General features: G+C 35.7%; 1 protein-coding gene across 2 annotated transcripts in view; it reads left to right on the top strand.

The window, feature by feature from the left end:
- The first annotated feature begins 11966 nt into the window (after positions 1-11966).
- The window catches only part of LOC131437170 (3 beta-hydroxysteroid dehydrogenase/Delta 5-->4-isomerase), a 30306-nt gene continuing 17200 nt past the window's right edge, over positions 11967-25072 (top strand). The window contains exons 1-2 of one of the 2 annotated variants that reach the window (XM_058606340.1): positions 11967-12022; positions 12248-12454. In XM_058606340.1, the coding sequence (XP_058462323.1) occupies positions 12409-12454 (46 nt within the window). In that variant the 5' untranslated portion in view covers positions 11967-12022; positions 12248-12408. The remainder of the gene's footprint in view (positions 12023-12247; positions 12455-25072) is intronic. The other variant, XM_058606341.1, reaches the window with a different exon arrangement.

Below are 25072 nucleotides of genomic sequence, written 5' to 3'. Positions count from 1 at the left end.
AGGACATCATTTGCTTCTGCAATTCTGAGATTTTTGTGTAGGGACCTACTTGTATTGTGTAATGGGGAAAAAGAACTTATATACTAACTTACTAACTAATACAGGGAGCGAATCGATTCAATTGAAGATTGCAACGATTTTTGTCGGAATTTGCTTATAATATTATGTGACATTACATCTAATGGTTCTATATTTGTGAGTCTGTGTAACTCATTTGTACTAAACGAGGGAGGACGCTTCAAAATCATTTTCAGAACAACAACTTGACCAAATTGGTACTGCATAAAGCATGGCTGGTCTGAAAATTTGTTTATAAATTAACAATTTGTTTTTTAGACAGAGCTTAGAATTTCTGTTTATAAGAGGATATAAACATTTAATATATTTATTACACTTTGCCTGGATTCCTTCAATGTGATCCTTGAAAGTAAGTTTTTTGTCATACGTTAAACCTAAGTATTTTGCTTGATCAGACCATGTCAATTCCAAGCCATTCAATTTGAGAATGTGATTATTGTTTGTTTTAAGAAAAGAAGCTCTCGGCTTATGAGGAAAGATAATTAATTGCGTTTTAGCTGCATTTGGTTTAATTTTTCATTTTGACAGATAATCACTGAAAATATTTAAACTTCTTTGTAGGCGACTGCAGATCACTCTTAGATTTCTACCTGTGGCTAACAGACTTGTGTCGTCACAGAATAGCGATTTCTGACAACCAACGGGTAGATTTGGAAGATCAGAAGTGAAAATATTATACAAGATTGGAGCTACGCTCGAACCCTGCGGAACACCGGCTCGTAGCAATTCAGATTTACAATTCTGATAGCTAACCTGGAGAGTACGATCAGTTAAATAATTTTGAATCATTTTGATCAAATAAATAGGAAACTGGAAATCAGACATTTTTGCTATTTAAACCTTTGTGCCAAACACTGTCGAATGCTTTTTCTATGTCTAGAAGAGCAACTCCAGTGGATAACCCATAAGATTTATTTGCTTTTATCATGTTCGTTACTCTGACAAGTTGAGCAGTAGTTGACTGTTCATGACGAAATCCAAACTGCTCTGGCAAAAAATTGAATTTTCATTTATATGAGACATCATTCTCAATATTTTTTTCAAAAAGTTTACTGATAGAAGAAAGTAAACTAACTGGTCGATAACTTGATGTTTCTACTGGATTTTTATCAGTTCTGGTGAGACAGTTGTCAACTAACTTTAATTTAAATTTAACTTTTAGTCTCCACAAACACACAAAAACTCTCCGAAGACAGTACGGTTCTGTACTATACTCAATTTATAAGTTTTCAAGTATTGATGAATTGGCGGTCGCTATAAAATAAAACAAAAAAAAACATACATATTAGGTTTTATGTACTTATCATTATATCTAGCAATACAAATAATCAAAACTTCAATATAAAGTTCGAGTTTCACTCTTTCAAGTTCTTCAGAATTCAAATGCCGATAGCTTATTCTTGCAAATACTCTAGTAGCTTACTAACGCCTTCTAGTAAAACAGTTTTTGATTTGTCTATCCTCCATCAATTTATTGAAAAACTGATCAACCAACGCCATTCGGTGGACAAGTTCTCAGCTAACATGGTTTTCATAATATATACTCTGACATTCCTAACAACTTTCCAACAAACAAAACCGCTCTTTTTTCGTTTTTTTATAAGCACACTAATTACATCTGATGGAGTGATTTTGAGTTAAAACATTTGCTGTTTGACAAACTTTGAACTCCTGCTTTCTTCAAAATACCATAGTTTGTGAGTTACTTGAAGCTAAAATCGTTTTGTCTGTGTTAAGTGAATGATTTATATATTTATATCATGCATTTTTCAAAGCACCCCTGGCGTAGGAGTTCTCAACTAATTGTCTGTCAAACTACACTAAATTGTTGGTCTAAGTATCTACAACAAGTTTGCCGAAGACTGTGTGGCTCTATCTGTCAACCGAAGCGAGAAAACCGTTCACAGCCCCAATCAGTCGAAATCCCATATGCTCTGGGTCCCGTTTATCGCGGTTATCCGGCAAAACCGAATCCGCGTTGTACGAGACCCCACTGTATATACAAAGTAAGTTTGTATGATCATTAACAAATATGACCTACAATTTTAGAAGATCTCTCAAAATCAATCGCATCATCTCAAGTCTTGGGGATTGATTACGTTAAGAAATATAATACAATAACCTGATCTCGGGCATCAATTTTATCTAAATACTCAATAATGACACTTCCAGTTGGAAAAGTTCTGTCTGTTGAAAACGCAGTATTCGTGAATACGGAGTTACAATTGGGGCTCACGTTCACATCGGCCTTAACCTCGGTGTTACGTGAATCGCTGTGCCCTCATCAACTTACCCACTCTACAAAAAAGACGAGTACTTCTGCAACTCTAAAAGAAGTCAATGAAGATACACGAACCTGTATAACTGTTTGGGAATTTGAGCACTCAAAATTATGTATTTCTGCAACCAGAAGTCGAATTCAGATTAGTTTCATTCTACTACTACGTCCCGGGTTGGCAGTTCAATGCATACAAACCAGTCGTCGTATGTTCGAACCCCGACCTGGAAGGATGCGTAGTGTCAGTAGAATCGTAGCACCAGCCATGCAATGGTTCTGTACACACTGAATCGGCTGCGAAGTCTGTTGAAACAGAAGGTCAAATTCCACTACAGAAATGTAATACCAAGGCTTTGCTTCGTTTCACTCCCTTCTGGCAATTCCTGAGATCCGTTTCTATTTCACTCTCAGCCTTCCTGACTGTTGTCAAACATGTAGGAAAGATTTAGGAACGTTATGGACTGTGCTTTCAGGAAAACCACTCTTGCTGCAAGTTTTCTCACTGACAGACACGGATTTCGATCCAAAAGCTTGTAGTATCACTCAAAATACGTTCATCAGTCTGCGAAATATTACAAATAACGAGTGATCGTACTTCCAACCAAAGAAAGTGTAACATGATAGGCAACATGATACATTCAATATCGCCAGGATAATTAAAAACCAATTAAAACATTGCAAAATGAATCGAAATCGAATTATGGGCATCAGTGTTCGGGGTTGGAACGGCTCGAAATAAAAAAAAACATATGGTGACTCATTCACTGCCGAACAACCACCGGAGAGATAAGCCGCTACATTCTGTCAAGCCGGATTTGACTGCGCGGGTGGTTGACCACTGTTCCACCGCCACCGTACCTACTGTCCAGTGTAGGTAAATGCGGTGCTGAAAACTGCAGCTGAAATGATACCAAACCAAACAAAAAAGTGCTTCATAAAACAATCATGTCCGGATCAGCATGCCTTACTATGTACGTGCATTCGAGCATGAAATCTATCGTGGTAGCATCATTCTCATCACGGCTGGTTGGATGGGAAAAAGTGGTTCAGTGAAATGGAAAAAAATACGATAACGTGAATAATAGATAAACAGATATTCTGCTGCAATATGATTAAATTAATGTTATTATTAGCGTTAATGAAAATTTGTTTTGCGATAACTAAGAATAGACGATTCTGTATCAATACGAGTGTGATCAATTCTTTCGTGAACCAGAGTAAATTTCTATTTCATCTGATTTCAAAATAAATCCAAACCTAAATGTCAGGTGTATTAAAAGTTGCAGTTCAGTTAGAACGGTTCAAGCGGAAGTTGTTTGAAAACTTTTAGCTACCGGAAAGATTCAGTGTGACACACAGTCAAAAATATTCTGTAAATTTATATCTGTTTTAATGCATATACTTCGAACACAAAATTCAGTATGAAATTAGTTAAATTGTAATATATTTAGACAACAAAATTCACAGTTGAGTTAAACTCACAACTCAAGCATTCAGTTCCAGATTTCAATTTCAAATGGAGAAAGAATATTCTGATATTCCTACGTTCTACATTCGAGGGAGATGACACCAATATTGAGGAGAATCGAAGAGACTTAATCAATTAGATCTTTTTATAGCCTCCACAGTTTTTCGCAAAGCATTACAACGATATTTTCCTTCTTTTTGTATAAGCAAATCGGTATTTTGCATATTGCTTGCTCTAATGTAGGAAAAAATTACGGCGAGATTTGTTTTGTGCGCCGTTCGAGGTTCGAGCTCCGCTTCAAACAAGGGCAATTACATCAGCTTTCAACTACTGGTCTTTTGCATTGGAGCCAAATACACCGGAAAGTGAAGAACGACGGAGAAAATTCTACAAACCGACCATTTTAAGGGCTAAAAATGTTTTCAAAGAGCTATAAGAATTATTCAACTGTTGGAATATACACATTGCAAGTAAAAATAATCAATTTAGTGAACCCTTTACTTCGTAACAAGCGTACGGAATTAAAAATTTGCGTCGTCAGTAAAAACGTAACGCATGTAATGGCTATAACTTACAAAAAAGTTACTTGTGTAACACCTATAACCTACAAAAAAGTAATGCACGTAACGCTCCATAGTACCTATTACTCACAAAAAATAACGTTCGTAACACATCGTAACACCTATAATTTACGGAAAAATAACGCTTTCAACGGTTCCTAGCTCCTATAATTTACAAATAAGTTACGCATGTAACGCTTATACATTACCAAAATGTAACGCCTCATAGCACCGTAATCTTCAAAAAGTAATGCATGTGCAATTAATTATGGAAATGTAACACATGCAACGCTTCGGAATGCTTTATCCTTAAAAAAGTAACGCATTTAACGCTAATGAAACAGTAATGCATTTTACGCCAAATAATATGGAAATGTAATGTATATAACACTTCGTCACAACTTATCCTTCAAAATGTAACGCATGTAACGCTTTATTTTACAAAAATTTAATGTCTCATAACACTTTAACCTTAAAAAAGTAATGCATATAACGCTACAAAAGACAAAAATCAACGCATGTAACGCTTCGTAACACTTATTATTTACAAAAAAGTAACACATGTGACGTTTCGTAACGCCTATAACTAACGAAACAGTAATGCGAGTAACGCCAATTAATTATGAAAAAGTAACACATGCAACGCTTCGTAACGCCTTATCCTTAAAAAAAGTAACACATTAAATGCTAATAACTTCAATAAAAGTAACTCATGTAACGCTTTGTAACGCTTATAACTTATAAAAAAGTAACGCGTGTAACGGATTGGAACGCCTATAACTTATGAAACAGTAATGCATGTTAGGTAAATTTATTATAGAAATGTAATGCATGTGACGCTTCGTAACTCGTATTAAATATGGAAAAAGTAACATATACATAATGCCTTATCCTAAAAAAAAATAACGCATGCAACGTTTACAATTTTAAGAAAAGTAACGCACGCTTTGTAACGCTAATAACCAACAAAAAAGTAAGGCATTTAACGGCTTATAACACCTATAACATACAAAAAAGTAACGCATGTAACGTCAAATAATTATGGAAATGTAACGCATGTAATGCTTCGTTACCCCTATTAATTATGACAAAAGTAACGCATGTAACGTTTCGTAACGCTTTATCCCTAAAAAATGTATGTAACGCCTAACTTTGAGAAAAATAACGAATGTAACACTTCGTAACGCCTACAACTTACAAAAAATGTAACTTACAAAAAATGTAGCGCTTAAAATATACGAAAATGTAACGCACGTTACACCTCATAACACCTGTGCCTTCATAATGTGGAACCTATAGCTTACAAAAAAAAAACGCATCGCAACACCTATCACCTAAAAAAAAGTAACGTATGTAACGATTTGTAACGCTTATGACTCACAAAAAATAATTCATGTGATGCTTATAATTAAAAAAAAAGAAACGCATGTAACGCCTCATAGCACCTTAATGTTAAAAAAGTAACGGATGTAACACCTACTAATTATAAAAAAAGCTTCATGTAAGCTTCGTAACGTTTATAGATTGCAAAAAAGTAACGCATGTGACGGTTCGTAACGCCTAAAACGCATGTAACGTTAAAAATTTATCTTTACCTTCAAAATGTAACACTTATAACTTTCAAACAAGTAACGCATCGTAACACCTATCACTTATCAAAAAATAACTCATGTCATGCTTATAATTTAAAAAAAGTAACGCATGTTACGCCTTATAGCACCTTAACCTTAGAAAAGTAACGGATGTAACACCTATAACATACAAGAAAGGAACACATGTAACTCCTACTGATTATGAAAAAGTAGCAAAAGTACCGCTTCCTAACGCTTATAATTTACAAAAATTTAATGAATGTTACGCCTCATAACACCTTTACCTTCAAAATGTAGCACCTGTAACTTACACAAAAGTAACGCATGTAACGGTTTGTATCACATATGACTTACAAAAAAGTAATAGCCAACGAATATTATTTTGGCTATGCCAGTTCTGGAAATAGCGGTCAAAAGACTCCGAAATTGAATTTACATGGAATCTGAGAACTGGATGCCTGGACCGATTTTCATAAAAACAGATTCAATCCAAAGACTCTACATTCTCACAAAAATTCTATAAAAAATACCGAATTCTGTGAAATGTGTGTAGCATTGGTTTCAATTGATTGCATTTACTATACAGAACCAAATCCTGGTTTTCGATTATGCTCAATGTGTTTAAATTTAGAGAATTTTCAGTCAAAGGAAAAATATCTTATTGAGTTTTGAGGAAAAAATATTAAGATTTTCGTTGTGATGAAATGAACAATTTGCTTGGAAAATATATATTAAAATACTTGCCTTTCTCATATAGACGGATTACATTCTTAAAAAAAATTTACACTTGACGTAAATATAAGTACGCCGTAATTTCTTCGGTGATGACGCAATATTACATTTATTAACATGTAACTTTTTTTGTCTGAATCGATGTAAACTTTAATTAAAATAACTGTGAAATTTATTATATGCTTTGAATTGTAAATTTAAGTGAAATACGATGGTCCTATAAAGAAGTAAATTTACACAATTTTTTCCAAGTGTGTGTGTGTAGTCACTGTGAAAAGCTATTTTCGACCGACTCAGTTCGTCGACTACACAAATGTCTGTGTGTATGTAACAAAAATGTGTACTCGATTTTCTCGGAGATGGCGGGACCAATTTTCACAAACTTAGATTCAAATTAAAGGTCTCTCGGTTCCATATCCTACTGTTGAATTTTACCCGGTTCGAACTTTTGGTTCCGGAGTAATCCTATATCAATCCTATAGAACCCCATCAAATTTCATCCAGGTACGACTTCCGGTTACGGAGTTTCAGGCTGAGTATATTTTCTTGAACGTGTTTTAACACTTGACAATGAGAAATTGAGCAAAAATACGTTCAAATAGCCATATAATTTTTCAATTGAACAGGGAGGTACACCGGATCTTCGTTCTCGGTTCCAGAATAACGGAAAAAAGTTATCGTGTACTCCAAACCGGAAATCACTACACTTTCTCCGAAACGGCTGGACCGTTTTTCACAAACGTAGATTCAAATGAAAGATATTATATGTGTAGAATTTTGTAAGGATCCGGCTCCGGAAATACAGGGTAGAGTGTGTATAAAATTGTAACCTGTCATTTAGAGCAATAAGGCGAAAAACGGAAACGGAAATGTAGCTCATAATTGTTTCAATTTGAAGGTTTTTGGAAAAATCCCTTAGCAGGCTCGGGGTCCATGGGGCCCTGGTCCCTCTCGAAATCGAACACTTTAATCGGTTGTTTTGATACATACTATTTATACATTCATTTGACTAGTACTTCCGGTACTTTTGGAACCGGATTCTGACCTTTAACAGCCTCGTTTGCCCGGTCTACTCAAAGCTAGGTTTCTTTGCTTTAGTTAGGTCCGAACTACCGGGAGCGAGGTCGGACAGCACACGAATCAAATCGATGTGGCGAAGCCGCATTAGATATTTTTTCACTAAGTAAACGGAAAATATCACATACATTTGCTTGATAGATACACCTATGCAATTGGTTTGAAGCTTAGTGACTAACAGTCAACAAGTTTCCTTGGGAACTCCGTCCCGAGGTTCATGAATCAATAATTATTACGCAGTACAAGAATCAATCTTTATTCAAGAAGTACAATTGTAGGTCAAAAAAACTGGCGTTAACGTATTATCATTCATTTGTGTTTATTTTAAATCATTTCCAATTATAATATTAAGACAATTGCAGGAATCGGCGAAATGCCCCATTCGGCGAAATGGCTTTCGGAGAAATGACGTTCGGCAAAATGTCATTCGGCGAAATGACTCTGATCCGGTGAAAACCGGTCGAACAATCTTCGAAAAATCGGGGAAGCAATTTCCATTTTGGGATTTTAACCACTTTTTCCGGAACCGGAAACCGGAATGAGTTATTTGGCCATCAACTAACAAGCTTTTTTGTTTTGCAATCGAATGTTTTGTGTTTAGCACCCTGTAACTTCAGACCCGGAGGTCGCATCGGAATGAAACTCGGGATTTTTCTATTGGATCTTAAGCCCTTTCGTTTGATACTAATGTATAGATGTATAGACATTGGCCGATCTCGATGAACTAATTCGAATAGTATGTGGAATTCAGCCCTCCGGGCCTAAAAGGTTAAAAAGCCTGTTTTCACAACGATTGCATACCTACCCTTGCAATATGAGAAAAATTTTGGAAGGCATAAGTTGAATAAATATTATATATGTAGTGGTTTCGAGAGAAGCCCACAACGGTAGGACTTCCATTGCGGTTACAAAAATCAATGTCAAAATTAAAGGAAACGCTACTGGATGACCGAAAAGTGAGGGTGCCATAAGGATTAGTACTGAGCGAACATATCATAGTTTCAGCAAGATTCTGCGAATGAAAAAGATGACCTGCCGCTGGATGCCTTGCATACGCCCATTCCCGAAACTCTTAAAATAATTAGGTGAGACCGGGGCTAAATCGGACACATGGTATAAACCGGACAGCGTATTGTAAACGTGCTTGAAGATGACGCGGTGGAAATGACTTGGGTAAAAACCCAGTTTCAATGGATGTTTTTTTATCAATTTCTAAAAAGAGTCCGATCTAGCTCCTGTTTCCCCTATATTATGAAAACATCCCCTGAAATTTTTTTTCTGGGAACGCACCTGGTTAGACGTTATTTCTCATTTGTTGGCCTCTGCCGAAACTAAATTCTGGGTACTGGTCTGTTCAAGTAGTTTTTTGTTGTTGTAAATTTTGTGCGCTGCAGTCAAGCGCTTGACAGAATTTCTATCGAATTAATCAACAACAAACGTTTCTGGACGATGGTAACACCGCCTCGAACCGTGAGCACTTGTAGCTTTTTCCGGATAAGCTGTTCTACACTGAGCTAAATTCTCATTTTCACATTATATGATATTCTAATGATTTTTCACTATTAGCATTTCCATTGTGTATTCAACATCATGTCAAATATATAAGATAATCTTATGAAACATAAAACTCTTCGTAACGTTATTTTTACAAGATTTTCATATAACGAATGAAATTTCCGGTCTGAGTCAAATTTTTTGGCGCGCCCTATAACCTTTACTAGATATCCACATAACATACATTGAAACAATTTATGAAGCGCATATTCTATTCACTTCGAATTAATAAGAATAGGTTTATCTGTACCATATGACTAGTTTTATAAAATTTATATATAATTTTTGATGGAGGTCATCCCAGTTCTATATAGCAGTTATATATAGATCAAATGATTGCTATTTGATTGAATAAGTGATACATATAAGATTCAAATTAATTGAAATACTGGGATAATGGTGCTTAAGGGAATCAAAAACAATAAAAATAATCGTCTTAACAAAAACTTGTTATATTTTTCGTATGTAAAGAGTTTCATAATGAAATTTTTTTTTAATCTTTCAACTACACTTACATCTTTGGAACTGGCTGATTTCATCGGATATTTACTGTTATCAGACGAATCAGATGCACAACGAATCGGAAACTACTTCTTTTCTCGAGGATTTGAGCTATACTAGTCGTTAGTTTTGTAAGGGAGCACCTCCAGATATTTGCGAAGGAGAAGTAGGATCCCGAAACTATAAATAAAAAAATTTAAATCCTCTTATTAGACAGACAGAGTGATGAGACGTACCGACCGGGTATTAATTTCATAATCCGTTAGGGCATATCCTTGAACGAAATTGAAGTACGATTCACAACTATTCTTTCGTAAAAACAAACTCCATTATATTATGACTCGTTTCCTTCTTTGTTGCAGATTTGATGTGCGCTTCCAATGAAAATTATAAGTTTTCACATGACTTTTATTAAACATAATCAGCATGCGATTAATAGAAAAATGTAATGAATATTAAAATTATATTGGCTTAAGTCTTATCGATTTTTCACATAACTTGTATATGGTATTTTTATCAATATCATAAAGATTATGAAGATATAAAATTTATTGAAAATCATTTAGATTTTATGTAGAGTTCCATTAAAGGTCATAAGTTGTCATATGTCTTTTGTGAAATACCATCTGCGTACGATTCATAAGACATGTCCAATGAATATAAATTATGTAACAAGTTATGTTTCATCGGATTTCCATATACATTATATGGGATATTCTTAAAACTTTCATTATGGTAACGTCTATTTAGATTTAACGCACACTTAAAATAAAGATTATAAGTTTCCATATAACTTCTATACATTATATTCTGCATATGATTCAAATGACAAATCTAATGATTATAAATAAGATTTTCATTTCAGTGTAAGGTTCATCTTTACATAGATTTCGTGGTCCAAAAATTATGCATCCTTGGTACCTCTGTATGGCTTCCGAGATCCTTCTGAAGGTGTTTTTGTTGGAATTGTATTTCAAACGAATGCTACCATCCAAGAGATCTGAATTGGCTCTAATAGTCCTCAATACCTTCGCATGAAGTTTCCAAACGTAAATTCCAATACGACAGTTACTGTACTTAAACCATTGCATGATCTTGGATACTAAACACGAAACAAACAGAAATATTCGCCGTTCAATGCAGGTTATCCCCCGAAGGACTTAAGAACAACAAACCCGCCTCTTGTCAAGAAATTTCCAATCAATAAAATGATCTTGATTTGTAGTTCATTGCCGCTTCCGTAGACATTTACTTCTTCCCAGTTCACGCAATCCGCCCAGGTCAAGACTGTTGAGGTTCACACTTTAACTTGTCTTCTAGTTATCTGGCGAGAAATTTGATACAAAATGTAGTGGGATATCCGACACATTGGAATCATTACAACAAATACTAGACGAGAAACATTGAACAAAAATTGAACATAATTGACTATAAGCCCTAAGGGTTATTCAAACAAGTTTTCAAAAAAAAAATTACGAAAAAAACAATGACATGTCTTCAGCATCCAACGTACTTCCCAGTGTCAAGAGGAAAAGTAACGAGCAGACCTGGTAATTTATTTCGCAGAGGGCAGATTCCATTACCGATGCATGCGCGTGCACTGGACTTATCGTCTGCAGAAGGTCACAACAGCATATGAACACTGGCACCCATTGTTCTCTTTTAGAGAATGCATCAATTCTTAGTCCATTGCATCGCATCGATAAGCGTGGATAGTGGCGAGATGGACCTATTTAGATGGATGGTTTTATCCAATCAGAACAACAGGTACAAGTTGGAAGGGAAAAGTAAATAAACTACGTCAACTTGAGGTTCAAGGTCGCGTAGTAAGAAATACCAAGACCAGTTTCTAAATAATATGAATGAATCTAAATACCGGAGAAAATTACTGACTATACGCTCAAGTTGACCAAATTCATTCATTATTGACAGCGGTTACATTAGGTGAGGCTTCCCTAATTAATGCATTCAAAGCTTGCTTTGATGGGCACCTCGTGGTCGTTCTTCCTTGCGTCATCAAAAAAGAAACAAAACGCCGCGCAGCGATTTTTGTCGCGATGGTGGTGGAGGATCGCTCGCTAAGTGATCGCGTCTCGTCTTTGGCCAAACCATTTTAGTTACTGTTGGGAAGAGATCACGTTCACAGGTAGCTCCGGTTGATGGAGCTCTCGTGTTGATTGAAGTAGGCATTGTCGTACAGTGTTATTGTCGTTTGTTGGGTTGATCGTTAATCGGTGCGCACGAGCGAGTGAGACAGGGAGCGTGGATTTGTTCGAGCGACACCGAAAAACACGAAATTCAAGTTTTTGGCAACTGAACCGCGGTCGGCGAAGCGTGACGGAAAATAATCCGGCGAAGAATTATGCAAGTGCTGTTGGTGCATTGGTTAACGATCTATCCGAATTAGTTTTTGATGAAGTCTGAAATCTGTGTTATTGTATTTTAATTTGTGGCGTACCGGAAAGTGTCAAGGTTTGTTTAGGTGTTGTGTGGTGCCAAAAAGTTAGAATTGTTGAAGAAATTTTATTGTGTCATTTTCGACAAACCTACTAACAAAAGATACAAACAATGGAAGGTTTAACCAAGGACACCAAGGAAATCATACTGATTACAGGTGAGTCAGAATTGGTTAGATGTTGATTAGAGTAGAACATTTATCTCGCAGATATGATAAACTACTTCCATGTACATTGTTCACATAAAGTATAACAAGAAAACGACAGGTTCATAATTGACCCGCTTTACTCCTTCAACTCGTTCATAATGGGATACGTTTTATACCATGAAAGGAATTTATTCCAAAGGTTTTCTTTATGCACCTCAACAATTACGAGCTAACTTCCTTTAAGATGCACAAATTGAATATGTAGAAGCTTGAGGCGGCCCCAATTACAGCTCTTTTCAATAATCTAAGAAACCTAGAAGTATACAGATTCATCAATACGTCGAGATTTCCTCATGGAAGCAATCTCGAACCATTTTTTAGTTTCACTAATCTTCAATTATCTTATAACCTGATAACTACCTGATGGGATGAGCTATGCGAACGACATCATAATACATCGAGCTTCAAAAACATTTTAACAAGTTCTCTAATTGATCGTCTGTAAAAAGTACTAATTACAGTTACTAAACTAGACTGCATTATGAAACTACGAACTTTTGAGTTTTCGTCAGTCTTTTTGACTTGTCTGCAACCGATTTTCCTTTTTTTGTTCAAAATTTTTAAAATGTTAACACTGAAAGAGTTTTCTCTTCACGAGAGCCCAATACTGCTCGATTGGCCGCAAAGCCGGACAGTTAGGTAGAATCGTCACTTCCGGTACAACAGGGGCTGCATTCGCTCTTTACCATTCCTTAACATCTTTTGCGTAATGACAAGATGCCAAATCAGGCTAGAATTGCCAGGGAGCATCAAGGCTGCGTAGGAATGGTAATAATCGCCTCCTAAGGCGTTCATCACGGTATAATTTCTTCTTCACCGTTTCGGCAGTGATGAAACTTTGGCTTGCTCGATCATAGCAGCATATTGCCTGCCAATCCAAAGATTTTTTGGGGAATTTGATCTTTCTCTTCGTCCTGCAATGCTCTTCTATGTCGTTCCATTACATGGCAATATAAAAAGACATCCCATGAGGCTGCTTAAATTCTTCCTGCATAAAGATTTCTTCGTCCATTACCATGCAGGAGAACTTCGCCAAATATTCGCGATACAACTTGCGAGCCCGGGTTTCAGCCATCACATTCTGTCTATCATTACGATTCGTTACAGTTTTTACGTTCAACGAATTCATACCTTGTCGATGCTTGGAAATATGTACGAAATTTAGAGAAATTTTTATTTTAATATCCATAGTACGAACCGAAAAAGCTGGTCTTTTCTGCAATATTTGCCTCACATTCACGTCTTTGTCGTGTTTTCTGAGATCCGTTATCCTTCCAACCTTCCTGGCTGTTCTCAAGCGTGTATCGAAAATTTTAAAAAAGTTATGGAAAGGAAAACAAAGCTTTTCTAAAAGTTTCTTTTCTAACAGATTCGGATTTTCATTGCAACCGCACACAATTGCTTTTCGTACTTGCTCTCCTTCTGACGCTATGTAAAAGCTTGTGTCCCACGAAAAATTTTGAGCTTAAAAATGCAATAATGAAAAAACTGTTTGATAGAATTCAATGATTAATCATTTATTTGAAAGGTTGATTAATGAAATTTTTTTGAAAAACTATTTAACCCCTACGGCTGGCTTGGCAGTAGCCAATCCGATCCACCGAATTTTTTAGTTCATTTTCAAATGTTTCTGGCCTTATGTCATCAATAGCAGCTTGAATTTCGTGTAGCTTGTAAAACCATTGTCCTATGCATTAAGCCGCCAACCCGGGACACAATTTATAGCCATACCATTTTTAAAAAGTATTGGAATTTCACCTATAGTTTTAACTAGATAAAAAGCTTGACATCATCACTCTTTTTGAAATTACAATTACCTATTTGAAGAACAATTCTGTTGCTTGTTATTGGTTATTGAGAGCGAGAAAGAGAGGATATATGGTTATATTTTCTAGTGATCTGAATCGAACGGCTCAGGGTCATTTCGCCGAAAGCCCTTTCGCCGAAAACCATTTCACAGAAAGAGTCATTTCGCCGAATGACATTTTGCCGAATGGACCACTTCGCCGAATGTCATTTCGTTGAAAGGGTCATTTCGCCGATTCCTGCAATTGTCTTAATATTATAATTGAAATTGGTTCAAAATAAACACAAATGAATGATAATACGTTAACCCGTTTTGTTGATCTACAATTGTACTTCTTGAAAAAAGATTGACCTCAGAACGGAGTTCCCAAAGAAGGTTGTTTACTATTAGCCACTAAGCATCAAAGCAATTGCATAGGTGTATCTACCAAGCAAATGTATGTGGTTTTTTTACTAAGTGAAAAAATATCTAATGCGGCTTCATCATAAATCGATGCATCGATTTGATGTGTGTGCTGTTTAACTAAAGCAAAGAAACCTAGTTTTGAGTAGACCGGGCAAACGAGGCGGTTATAGGTTTGTATGCAAGAGGCCGCCGCTTCCGAAGGTGGGTCGGAGGCCAACTCAGCCGGCCATCTTGGCTTCGTTTATGTGACCAAGCCATATCAGTTATACAGGAGACATAATAATCCAAAAATAAAATATGATGTAATTGAAATTACCTTTTCAGCAAATTAACCCTTTCGGCGAAATTACCCTTTCGCCGAAATGACCCTTTCGGCGAAACGACTTTCGGCGAAATGACCCATTCGGCGAAATGACCTATTGGGCGAAATAACTTTCGGCGAAATGGCATTCGGCAAAACGACCTTCGGCGATGCAAAGGTATGCAGAGTTTTTCTAGGCGGATTCCGAAGTTATGCGATTTTTTTGCAGATTCTTCAATGCAACTTTTTTACGTTTTCCTGCTGTATTTAATATTTCGTGGATGAGAGTACACAAGAAATGAATTTTTATTATACAAATTCTTTTATCAAAGCTGCGATTTTTTAATTGGTTGTTTTGTAGATCCTAAAAATTGAATTTTTTTACGGGGAATTCCGAAGTTATGTTCTTTATGTGAATACCCGAAGTGTGAAAACAGTGCGAATATGATAAACGACATTAGTTATCATTCTATTCATATGAATAGAGAATTATCATATATTATAATTTTATGGCACAACAAAATATATTAATAAAAGATCACTTTTAAAGGCGATACGATCAAAGTTTTAGGAAGAAGATTTCTAGCTCCCGTGGAATGCGCATAAGTTACTCAGTGTACGGATCCAGCCAACGCATGTTTGCTCTTCTGTAACAGTAGTAACATTATTGCTCCCTGATAAGAATAAACTCGCATCTTCTGGTAATACCTTGAACTGATTGAGGGTCTTTAAACATACATACAATACAATACCCTATTTACAGATAATATCTGAATTCTATAGAAAAGTGTATCTCTTTTAGACACTTGTTGGAACCATTAGTTGTTTAGAATAACTAATAAAATAAATAGGTTTTTAAAGAAAGAAAGAAAATTGCGGGATTATCGAAAGATATTGCATTTTTGAAAAGGAGCTTTGGAATTATTCCGACATGCTGCAAAATACGGGGTAGGAAATCTTTCTCTAATAATATTATGTGTAAAATTCAGAGGGAAATTTTAAAAGAAAATTTAAAAAAGTTGTATAGCATCCAAAGTGTAAAAACCTTGGAATGTTATAATCTTCATTTAAAACTAGCAAAACAATACCCCCAAGGTTTCGAAATTTTCCTAACCAAAGTAAAGTTCGCTGAGCACTGTGAATCAGAACACAAACGAACTCTACTCAACAAAAAATTTGAAAATTTACTTTCCCAAAACCGTATGGTCCATCCTCTAAAACCTTCGGTACAGTTTTCAGAAAACTTCCTAGTCAATCGTTCATCACAAAATTTCACACACGAACAAACAAATCTTCTCAACGTGGGGTTAAATTATGCCATTTCTTCCAAAGTTAATCTCGAGCAAGTTATTATAAACGTTGAAACAGGTCTAGATAGCTGTAACCTTCCTTTTTCGAAAATAAATGACGCCAGGACTATTGTAGCTGAAGTCATTAAAAATACTCCATTAAGAAATGAACAAACTAAAAATGAAAGAGAGCTAGTTAAACAATTGCGGGAAAAGCCAGTTTTTTATGTTAAAGCTGACAAAGGAAACAAAGTTTTTATTATAGATAAGGATGATTATGACAATCTAATCATCCAAAAAATTAATGACGGACCTTATAGGAAACAAAGATCCGACCCCCTACCAGAAATTATCAAAAAAATAGATAAAACTCTCATAGAATGTAACCCTAGCTTCGATATCAATCTCAGCCGCCTCAAAGTTCCTAACCCTTCATTACCAAAAATCAAAGGATTACCTAAAGTCCATTCCCAGGTTGGGAATGAAATAAGGGAAATTATCTCTTCAGTAGGAGCCCCTACCCAAAATATCTCCAAATGGCTAGTGGAAGAATTCAAAAATATGCCGAAAAAGTTTTTTAGTAGATCCATTCCCAATACACAAGAATTCGCTACTCAACTTCTGAACTCAGGTGAAATCGAAGATGACGAAATAATGGTATCTTTCGATGTAGCCTCCTTATTCCCAAGTGTCCCGGTGAAGGACTCAATCAATCTGTTGGAAGATTGGTTAGTTAAACAAAAGAGTAGTAGTTTATGGAAATGCAAAGTAAGGTCTTACCTTACTCTAACCCGGCTTTGCATGGATGTAAATTATTTCAAATTCAGAGGGGAATTTTATAAACAATTACAAGGGGCCCCAATGGGTAATCCGCTCTCCCCATTTTTATGCGAATTATTTATGGCAAACCTCGAAGAACTTTTAAATAAACAAGGATTACTACCTAATCGCTGGTGGAGATACGTTGATGATATATTTTGCATCATCAAGCGTAACGATTTGGAAAATTTTTTGGATACAATCAACAATTTACATAGGAACATAAAAATCACCTGCGAGAGGGAGACAAACAACAGTTTACCTTTCTTAGATGTTCTTATTATACGGGAGGCAAAAACTTTATCTTTCGAAATATATAAGAAGCCAACCAATACAGAGCGAATTATACCTAATATTTCTAACCATTCTCACCAACACAAAATGGCAGCATTTCACCATATGTTTCACAGAATGCTAACCTTACCCCTCAGAGATGATGCGGTAGTGAAAGAGAAAAATTTTATCTTCGAAATTGGAAAGCTAAATGGATATCCGGAGCGCTCAATCCAAACAATCCTCGATAAGAAATTAAGATCATTGAAAAAATTATCACTTAAAACTTTGACCCTCCTATCAGAAACCTTGAAAAGAATATCGGTAGACTTCAACTCTAACATGGCATATCCACTTAAATCAAAATTAAAACCCTTTGGCTTGGATTTAGTGTTCAGTAGTACTAGCAACCAGTTGAAAACTTTACTAGGATCTACTAAAGATCCTACTGACAAATTGAAAAAATCGGGGGTATACAAAATTTCCTGTTCTCATTGTGATAAATTATACATTGGACAAACAAAGAGATCATTAGATATCCGTTTCAAGGAACACATAGCGGAAATAGGGAAAGCATCCAAGGATCTGGAACGGGGTTTATCACACCATTTCAAGTCGAAAGTAGCTAAGCATGCCTTTTCCGAAAACCATGATTTCACTACAAATGACATAAAAATTTTAAGACAAATTTCCAACCCATGGAAATTAGATTCGGCAGAAAGTTTAGAAATTTTCAAACATAGTTCCACTTCTTTACTAAACAGAGACCAAGGAAATAGGTCTTCCTGGCTCTTTAAGTTATTACCTACACACAGGGGACAGACAAACATAGAAAACACTTTACCTCTCCCTACCCTAAACAAATTAGATAATTTTTTAGAGGTATTTATACCTGTTGTAAGAATCTACCTACTTCCGTTTCATATAAAAGGAACAACATTGCTGCATTCTTTCAATAACTAAACAAAACTATCCCACTGAAGAAGAATATAAATTGTATTCGAAATGCGCATATGTGATGTGACGTTTATTATACAAGATTTATAGTGTCGTGAGATACATAGTGAATTTGTATAGTGACGTGATATACTTATAACAGAATTAAATGGTAATATTTAAAAAAATTATCCTTGTAATAAAAACCGACATACTAATACGATATTCGAAATGTATTAGGTTCAAAGTACTATGTAACATACTGTGGATGCTACGGCGAAGAAAAACTTGTGTATATTCCCTATAAAATAAACGTATTTACGAAAAAAGAACCATTTGTTTGAGTGGCATTTGCTGTCTCTGTTCGATACATTGACCTGAAGGGTAAGATGAAAATAGAACCATTCGCTTTAATTTTTTGCGTCTTTATAACAATAGTATTGAATTGAATTTTGGAACAATTTTTTCTGCGGTCTTGCTTCTTAGAACCGAAGCAAACATATTGTATCCGATTTAATTACAATTCGTTGATTGAAACTTGAACAATCAGCAAAATAACATGGCATCTCAACTAATAAGACTAAGACTAATAAGGGAATTACGAAACTTACTTTCTGTTCTAAACTTGTTACTAGTTGCAGATGGCAACACGTAATAATAAAAATAACCTTCATACCAAAAAAACTGTGCTTTCCAACTACTAGTCAATCATGGTTTATTTAAACAAAATCAACTCACCGACCGAGTTAACGACATTGACATCAGATGGGCACAGCATCATGCCGGTCTCGCTCCGGTTGGAACACCACCGAATTTCGTAATGACAAACGTTCAAACATGAAAAGGCTCGATTTTTTTCTCGATTTAGTAGATTGATTAACACAGCAGTTTCGCTTATTGCAACAACCAAAATTTTTACGGCGCTAAACCAACCAAGCAAACTTACGTAACGAACCACCCGAATAGAAACAACCTTGACGGGTTGCACACTACGGCGCGGCTTGTCAAAAATTAGACACAACCTGCCAATGTTTTTGACCGAACCGCACCACTGGTGTCGCACTGGTACCACCTGATCACGTAACTCCTGACCAGTAAAACTGATTAACAATGTGCGAAGCAATTCCTACAAACTCTGCTAATTTCTACGTTGGGAAAATCACGTTCGCCAAAATCGAGGGAAGATGACCCAACCTAGGGCCAGTTTAGTTCCAATCAACAGTCACCGCGCGTACGTGTGGACGTCGAAAATCCACGACACGCAAGCCTCCATTCAGCACAGAGAATGTAATACGCAATTCAAACACCGGCATCATTCCGATGCAGAACGAATTGACATTGAAATCGCGAAGAGGAAAGGCCGGCGATGACGTAAAATTCATGGCCGCATATATACCAGTTTTTTTTTCGTCGATTTCTTAGTATGCGATTGTACATTCATCATGTTGTAAACTATAACATAATGGATGGTGCTGACCAGCCCCAAACAAAACAACAACGAATGAATCGAACAAGTCTCTTCAGAAAAGCAAAAAACGAACCCTAAACCGTAAGGCCTGATGCCTTGGAATACCACCTCTCTCGAGTTTATGTGTGTGCATTCCGCGCACTGGTCACTGGATATGGCGGAATTGTTTATTGCGCTGCACTATTTACATCAGTGCAGCTCCGATTGCTCTCTTTCTCTCTCTCTCTCTCTCTCTCTCTCTCTCTCGAATTTGGGTAAACTCAAGGCATCCTACGCTGACCTACGACGGGGAAGTAAAACTAAAGCACTGAATAATGGTTACGAATTCAGTTTTCTTCGGTGAGGTGTGTGGATAAAATTATGAGGATTGATATCCTTTCATAAGGTTTTGTTATCAATTTGCTTTAGGATAGATTATCGAGGTCCTAGATGATACATATTGAATGAATGACTAAAAACTTCTAAAATTTCTTTAGAGTTCTGGAATGCAGGAACTGAAACTGAGTTTAATAACTAAACTCGCAACCTGGGGCTGATTCCGAATTCAGGTTGAGAATCCAGATCGAGAATTTAGGTTCTAGAGATCTGAAACTGAGCTTCCAAAATCAAGCTCTGAATTTTATTTTAGAACTTAATTTTGAACTGGAATGAATAAACTAAGTTCAGTTCCAGAATTCTAATTTAATAGAAGCATGCAGGCTATAAATCGTAAAAATGAATTTTGAAACTGAATTTAGGAATTAGATTCCGAAGCTCAATTTGGGAAATAAATTCTGAAACTAAAATTAAATTTTGGTACAGAAGTCTGTAACAAAATTTAGGTTCGGAATTTAGATCTGATCTTTTGTTCAGATTCTGAAGCTGAATTCCTGAATCAGAACTCTGGATTCGAATTCCAAATTCAAGTTAAGGCACTAAATTTAGTTCCAAAATCTAAATTAACATTATTTAGTTTGTAATAAGAGTTAAAATATCAAAGTCTGCATGAGAGCATGGCTACAAAATATAACATTCTGTTATTGTAATATCAAACCAAGAACAAAATATTTATAAAAGATGAATTTTTCAGAATAGAAGAGTATCATAAGTATATGTTTTATCTGATTCTGACGCAGTTCATTCAATAGTATTTGATTTGATACTGGATCAAGTGCAATTAATGAAATTGAAATAAATCATTAATAACGAAATAAGACATAATAACTAATTTTGATGCTAAACAGATATTGTGCAATTTATTGATTCTTGAGATGAAATACCAAAAAATATCAAGTATCGCTATGTCAGCATAGTAGTATCAAGACAAGAGATGGTGGAAAAATTTGTTCTTATTTTGAACTTTCTTTACCATTTACATCAACCCGAGATAACGAGGAAGGCTTCATCATTCTACTAAATGAATGAAAACAGTTTTTTTTTGTTAAAATGGATTGAATTTCAAGTATTGGTAACGAAATTCTATTTTGTTCCATTGTTTTTAATTTTCCTGAAAGGACAATAACGAACGCACTATTTAACCAACAGACACGTACCCAGAGGCGGGGCCCGAAATCAGAAACAAATATGAAAACATATTTTGAAAATCATTATGGAGCTGTTGATCCTGTAGATTACACCGTGCGATAGAGGTTTTGAGAGTTTTGTGATGGTCAAAACTCCACTGCCGATAAAGCACGCAGCTGCTTACAGCGGTTACACAGAACAGAGTAGAAACCAAATAAAATGGAGGATAAAAATCGAGGCAAAATAAACGACAATAATAACAATACATAAAATGTTCCAGTAACACCGGAAAAAAGATAGTGTGCAAGATTCTACACGCTGAATTCCGCACATACTTATCTAGTACTAAAAAACGAACGCAAGCGCACTTCGAACACACCTTTGGGTAAATCCATTATTATATATCAGAGAACAGAATGATTATTCGACAATGGACTGAAGTGATCGCGGCACGAATTCCTGGAACGTAGGCTAAATGGACCGGAAAGATAATGATGCCGGTTTTCTGTGATTGTCATAGTATTCTTTTGGAGCACTGAATTGATTAAAGACCGAAATCGCTGTGATAGGGCCTCTCATGAAGCACATGAGCATCGCTACCATAGTTAAAATCAACGGTTTAGTGCTCCAATTAGTTGCCCATACACCTTGTTTACTTGATTTCGTCTCCTCGAACTGTTATCTATTCCCAAACTTAAAGCCTCTCTGAGAAATCGATGTGAGTTTTGTTTTGGAATTTTAGACCGCTAATTCAGGAATCTGATATCGAAACCTGTATAGTTAAAGTAAGTTTGTATGGCCATCAAATTAAGAAGATGCTTTCCGTTCTCCACGAATTGAAGTAAGGACTACTCCTCAAAATTCATCACAAGTGTTGTGGATTTTTGTGCTCTAGTAATGAACATTTGTGTCTGTTAAAAACGCCGATAAATGGGGCACCGGAAATTATCTACTTAAGCGATCTTCAGTAACATTATTTTTTTCATTCTGGGGCTCCTCCCGAAACCAAATGCTGGGTACAGGCCTGGTTCAAAACCATTCTATCGAGGTCGCACCAACTGGAGAAGATGTTTAACTTTTTCTGCAGGAATCTGGCATCTTCCAGGTCTTTTATATGAGAAGACAATAAAGTGTTCTACCTTGAGGTACCCCCGAGTTCGGCTGCACAGTCACCGATTTTTTTTAATAACTATTTAATGGAATATGAGTTAAAAATAAATCATTAAGATTTAAATTGGGTGTTCAGCCACAAGTGGTGACTTTGCACCCTATTATATACATGATTTGGTTATTACCATGAGAATATCATTTGCTTCCGCAATTCTGAGATTTTTGTGTAGGGAAAATTCTAAACCTACTTGTATTGTGTAATGGGGAAAAGGAACATATATACTAACTTACTAACGAATACAGAGAGCGAATCGATTCAATTGAAGATCGCATCGATTTTTGTCGGAATTTGCTTATAATATTATGTGACATTACATCTAATGGTTCTATATTTGTGAGTCTGTGTAACTCATTTGTACTAAACCAGGGAGGACGCTTCAAAATCATTTTCAAAATTTTATTCTGAATCTTTTGCAGCATTTAATTTGTTTATTACACTTTGCCTGGATTCCTTCAATGTGATCCTTGAAAGTGAGTTTTTTGTCATACGTTAAACCTAAGTATTTAGCTTGATCAGACCATGTCAATTCTAAGCCATTCAATTTGAGAATGTGATTATTGTTTGGTTTAAGAAAAGAAGCTCTTGGATTATGAGGAAAGATAATTAATTGCGTTTTTGCTGCATTTGGTTTAATTTTCCATTTTGACAGATAATCACTGAAAATATTTAATCTTCTTTGTGGGCGACTGCAGATCACTCTTAGATTTCTACCTGTGGCTAACAGACTTGTGTCGTCACAGAATAGCGATTTCTGACAACCAACGGGTAGATTTGGAAGATCAGAAGTGAAAATATTATACAAGATTGGAGCTACGCTCGAACCCTACGGAACACCTGCTCGTACGGGTAATAATTCAGATTTACAATTCTGATAGCTAACCTGAAGAGTACGACCAATTAAATAATTTTGAATCATTTTGATCAAATAAATCAGACATTTTTGCTATTAAACCTTTGTGCCAAACACTGTCGAATGCTTTTTCTATGTCTACACTCCAAAAAAAATTGAATTTCACAGGTGACTTAATCCGTCATACGATGTAATTCACAAAGACCTAATTTGTCAAATGACGGAAAATTTTATTTGTAATAACTTAATGTTAGATGAGCTGAATTTTACTGGTTTCGACTGTAACTTGCGTTCTGCTAGCAGGTGCGACTGTATGAATTTAAATGCACCTTTTACCAGTCAAGAAGATGCATGCTTCTGTGGCTCAGTCGATTAACAGACGTACTTGCGATCCAATGATTCTTGGTTCAAGTCGCGGCGGTTGCTCCAGTATTTTTTTTTTATTTCAATGAATTTCATGTCATGGAGTTTTAGACACAATATTAAATGTTCTTCCACGTAAATTTGCGTGAGCTGCGACGCTCCATTTATGTGCATCTAATAAGATGTAAAATCACAGGATTATTTTTAAGTGTGTAGAAGAGCAACTCCAGTGGATAACCCAGAAAATTTATTTGCTTTTATCATGTTCGTTACTCTGACAAGTTGATGAGTAGTTGAATGTTCATGACGAAATCCAAACTGCTCTGCTAAAAAAAATTGAATTCTCATTTATATGAGACATCATTCTCAATAAAATATTTTTTTCAAAAAGTTTACTGATAGAAGAAAGTAAGCTAATTGGTCGATAACTTGATGTTTCTGCTGGGTTTTTATCAGGTTTGAGGATAGGAATTACTTTTGCGTTTTTCCATCTTTTTGAGAAGTATGCTAATGAAAAACACTTGTTGAAAATTTTAACCAGGAGTCTCAAGGCTACATCGGGAAGATTTTCGATAAGAATATTAAAAATTCCATCATTACCAGGAGTCTTTATGATTTTAAGTTTCCTAATAATTGACTTAAATTCATCAAAATCGTCTCAATAATGTCATCTTGTGATAACACTTGAGTTGAAATGTGATCATATTTCAGTGAGACTTCATTTTCAATAGGACTCACAACGTTCAAATTAAAATTGTGGACACTTTCGAACTGCTGAGCAAGTTTTTGAGCTTTTTCGCCATTTGTAAGAAGCATTTGATTTCCTTCCTTGAGAGCAGGAATTGATTTCTGAGGTTTCTTAAGGACATGCTTAGCATTTAAGTCCCCTATTACGAAAAATTTCGGTCGATATCTTGTGAGTTTTTGCAAATCACCTTTAAAGAAATTTAATTGTTCGCCTGTGCATTGGAATGGCAAATATGCTCTAGCGATGAAATAAATTCCATGAATGGTTTCAACTTCGATTCCCAAGCTTTCACTTTAGTGTTGAAAGAAGGTAAAATTCAATGTTTAATTTGCCGTTGGACAAAAATGGCAACGCACAGTCACCGATGTTAACTGTTATAGTACGGCGAATCAAAATAGACTGCAGCCAGTTGAATTCATGTTTTATTTTTAAATTAAATTATTCGCATAATCAGCTTACGATGAGACAGCGGTTAAAGAAATTCTGGAGTTGATTAAAAAAGGCGTAGTGAAAACACACGGAAATATTTCATTCAAGGTACCGGGGAAAACTGCTCAAACTTTGCTTGCGAGTGGGAGAATCTCTCCGTATTGCAACACACCTTTTCAAAAAAAAATCATCATTATCAAATGCA

Source organism: Malaya genurostris, chromosome 3 (assembly GCF_030247185.1).
Source record: "Malaya genurostris strain Urasoe2022 chromosome 3, Malgen_1.1, whole genome shotgun sequence".
NCBI lineage: Eukaryota > Metazoa > Arthropoda > Insecta > Diptera > Culicidae > Malaya > Malaya genurostris.
Note: the sequence above shows the minus strand (reverse complement) of the source record. Positions and strands in the feature narration are given on the sequence as shown.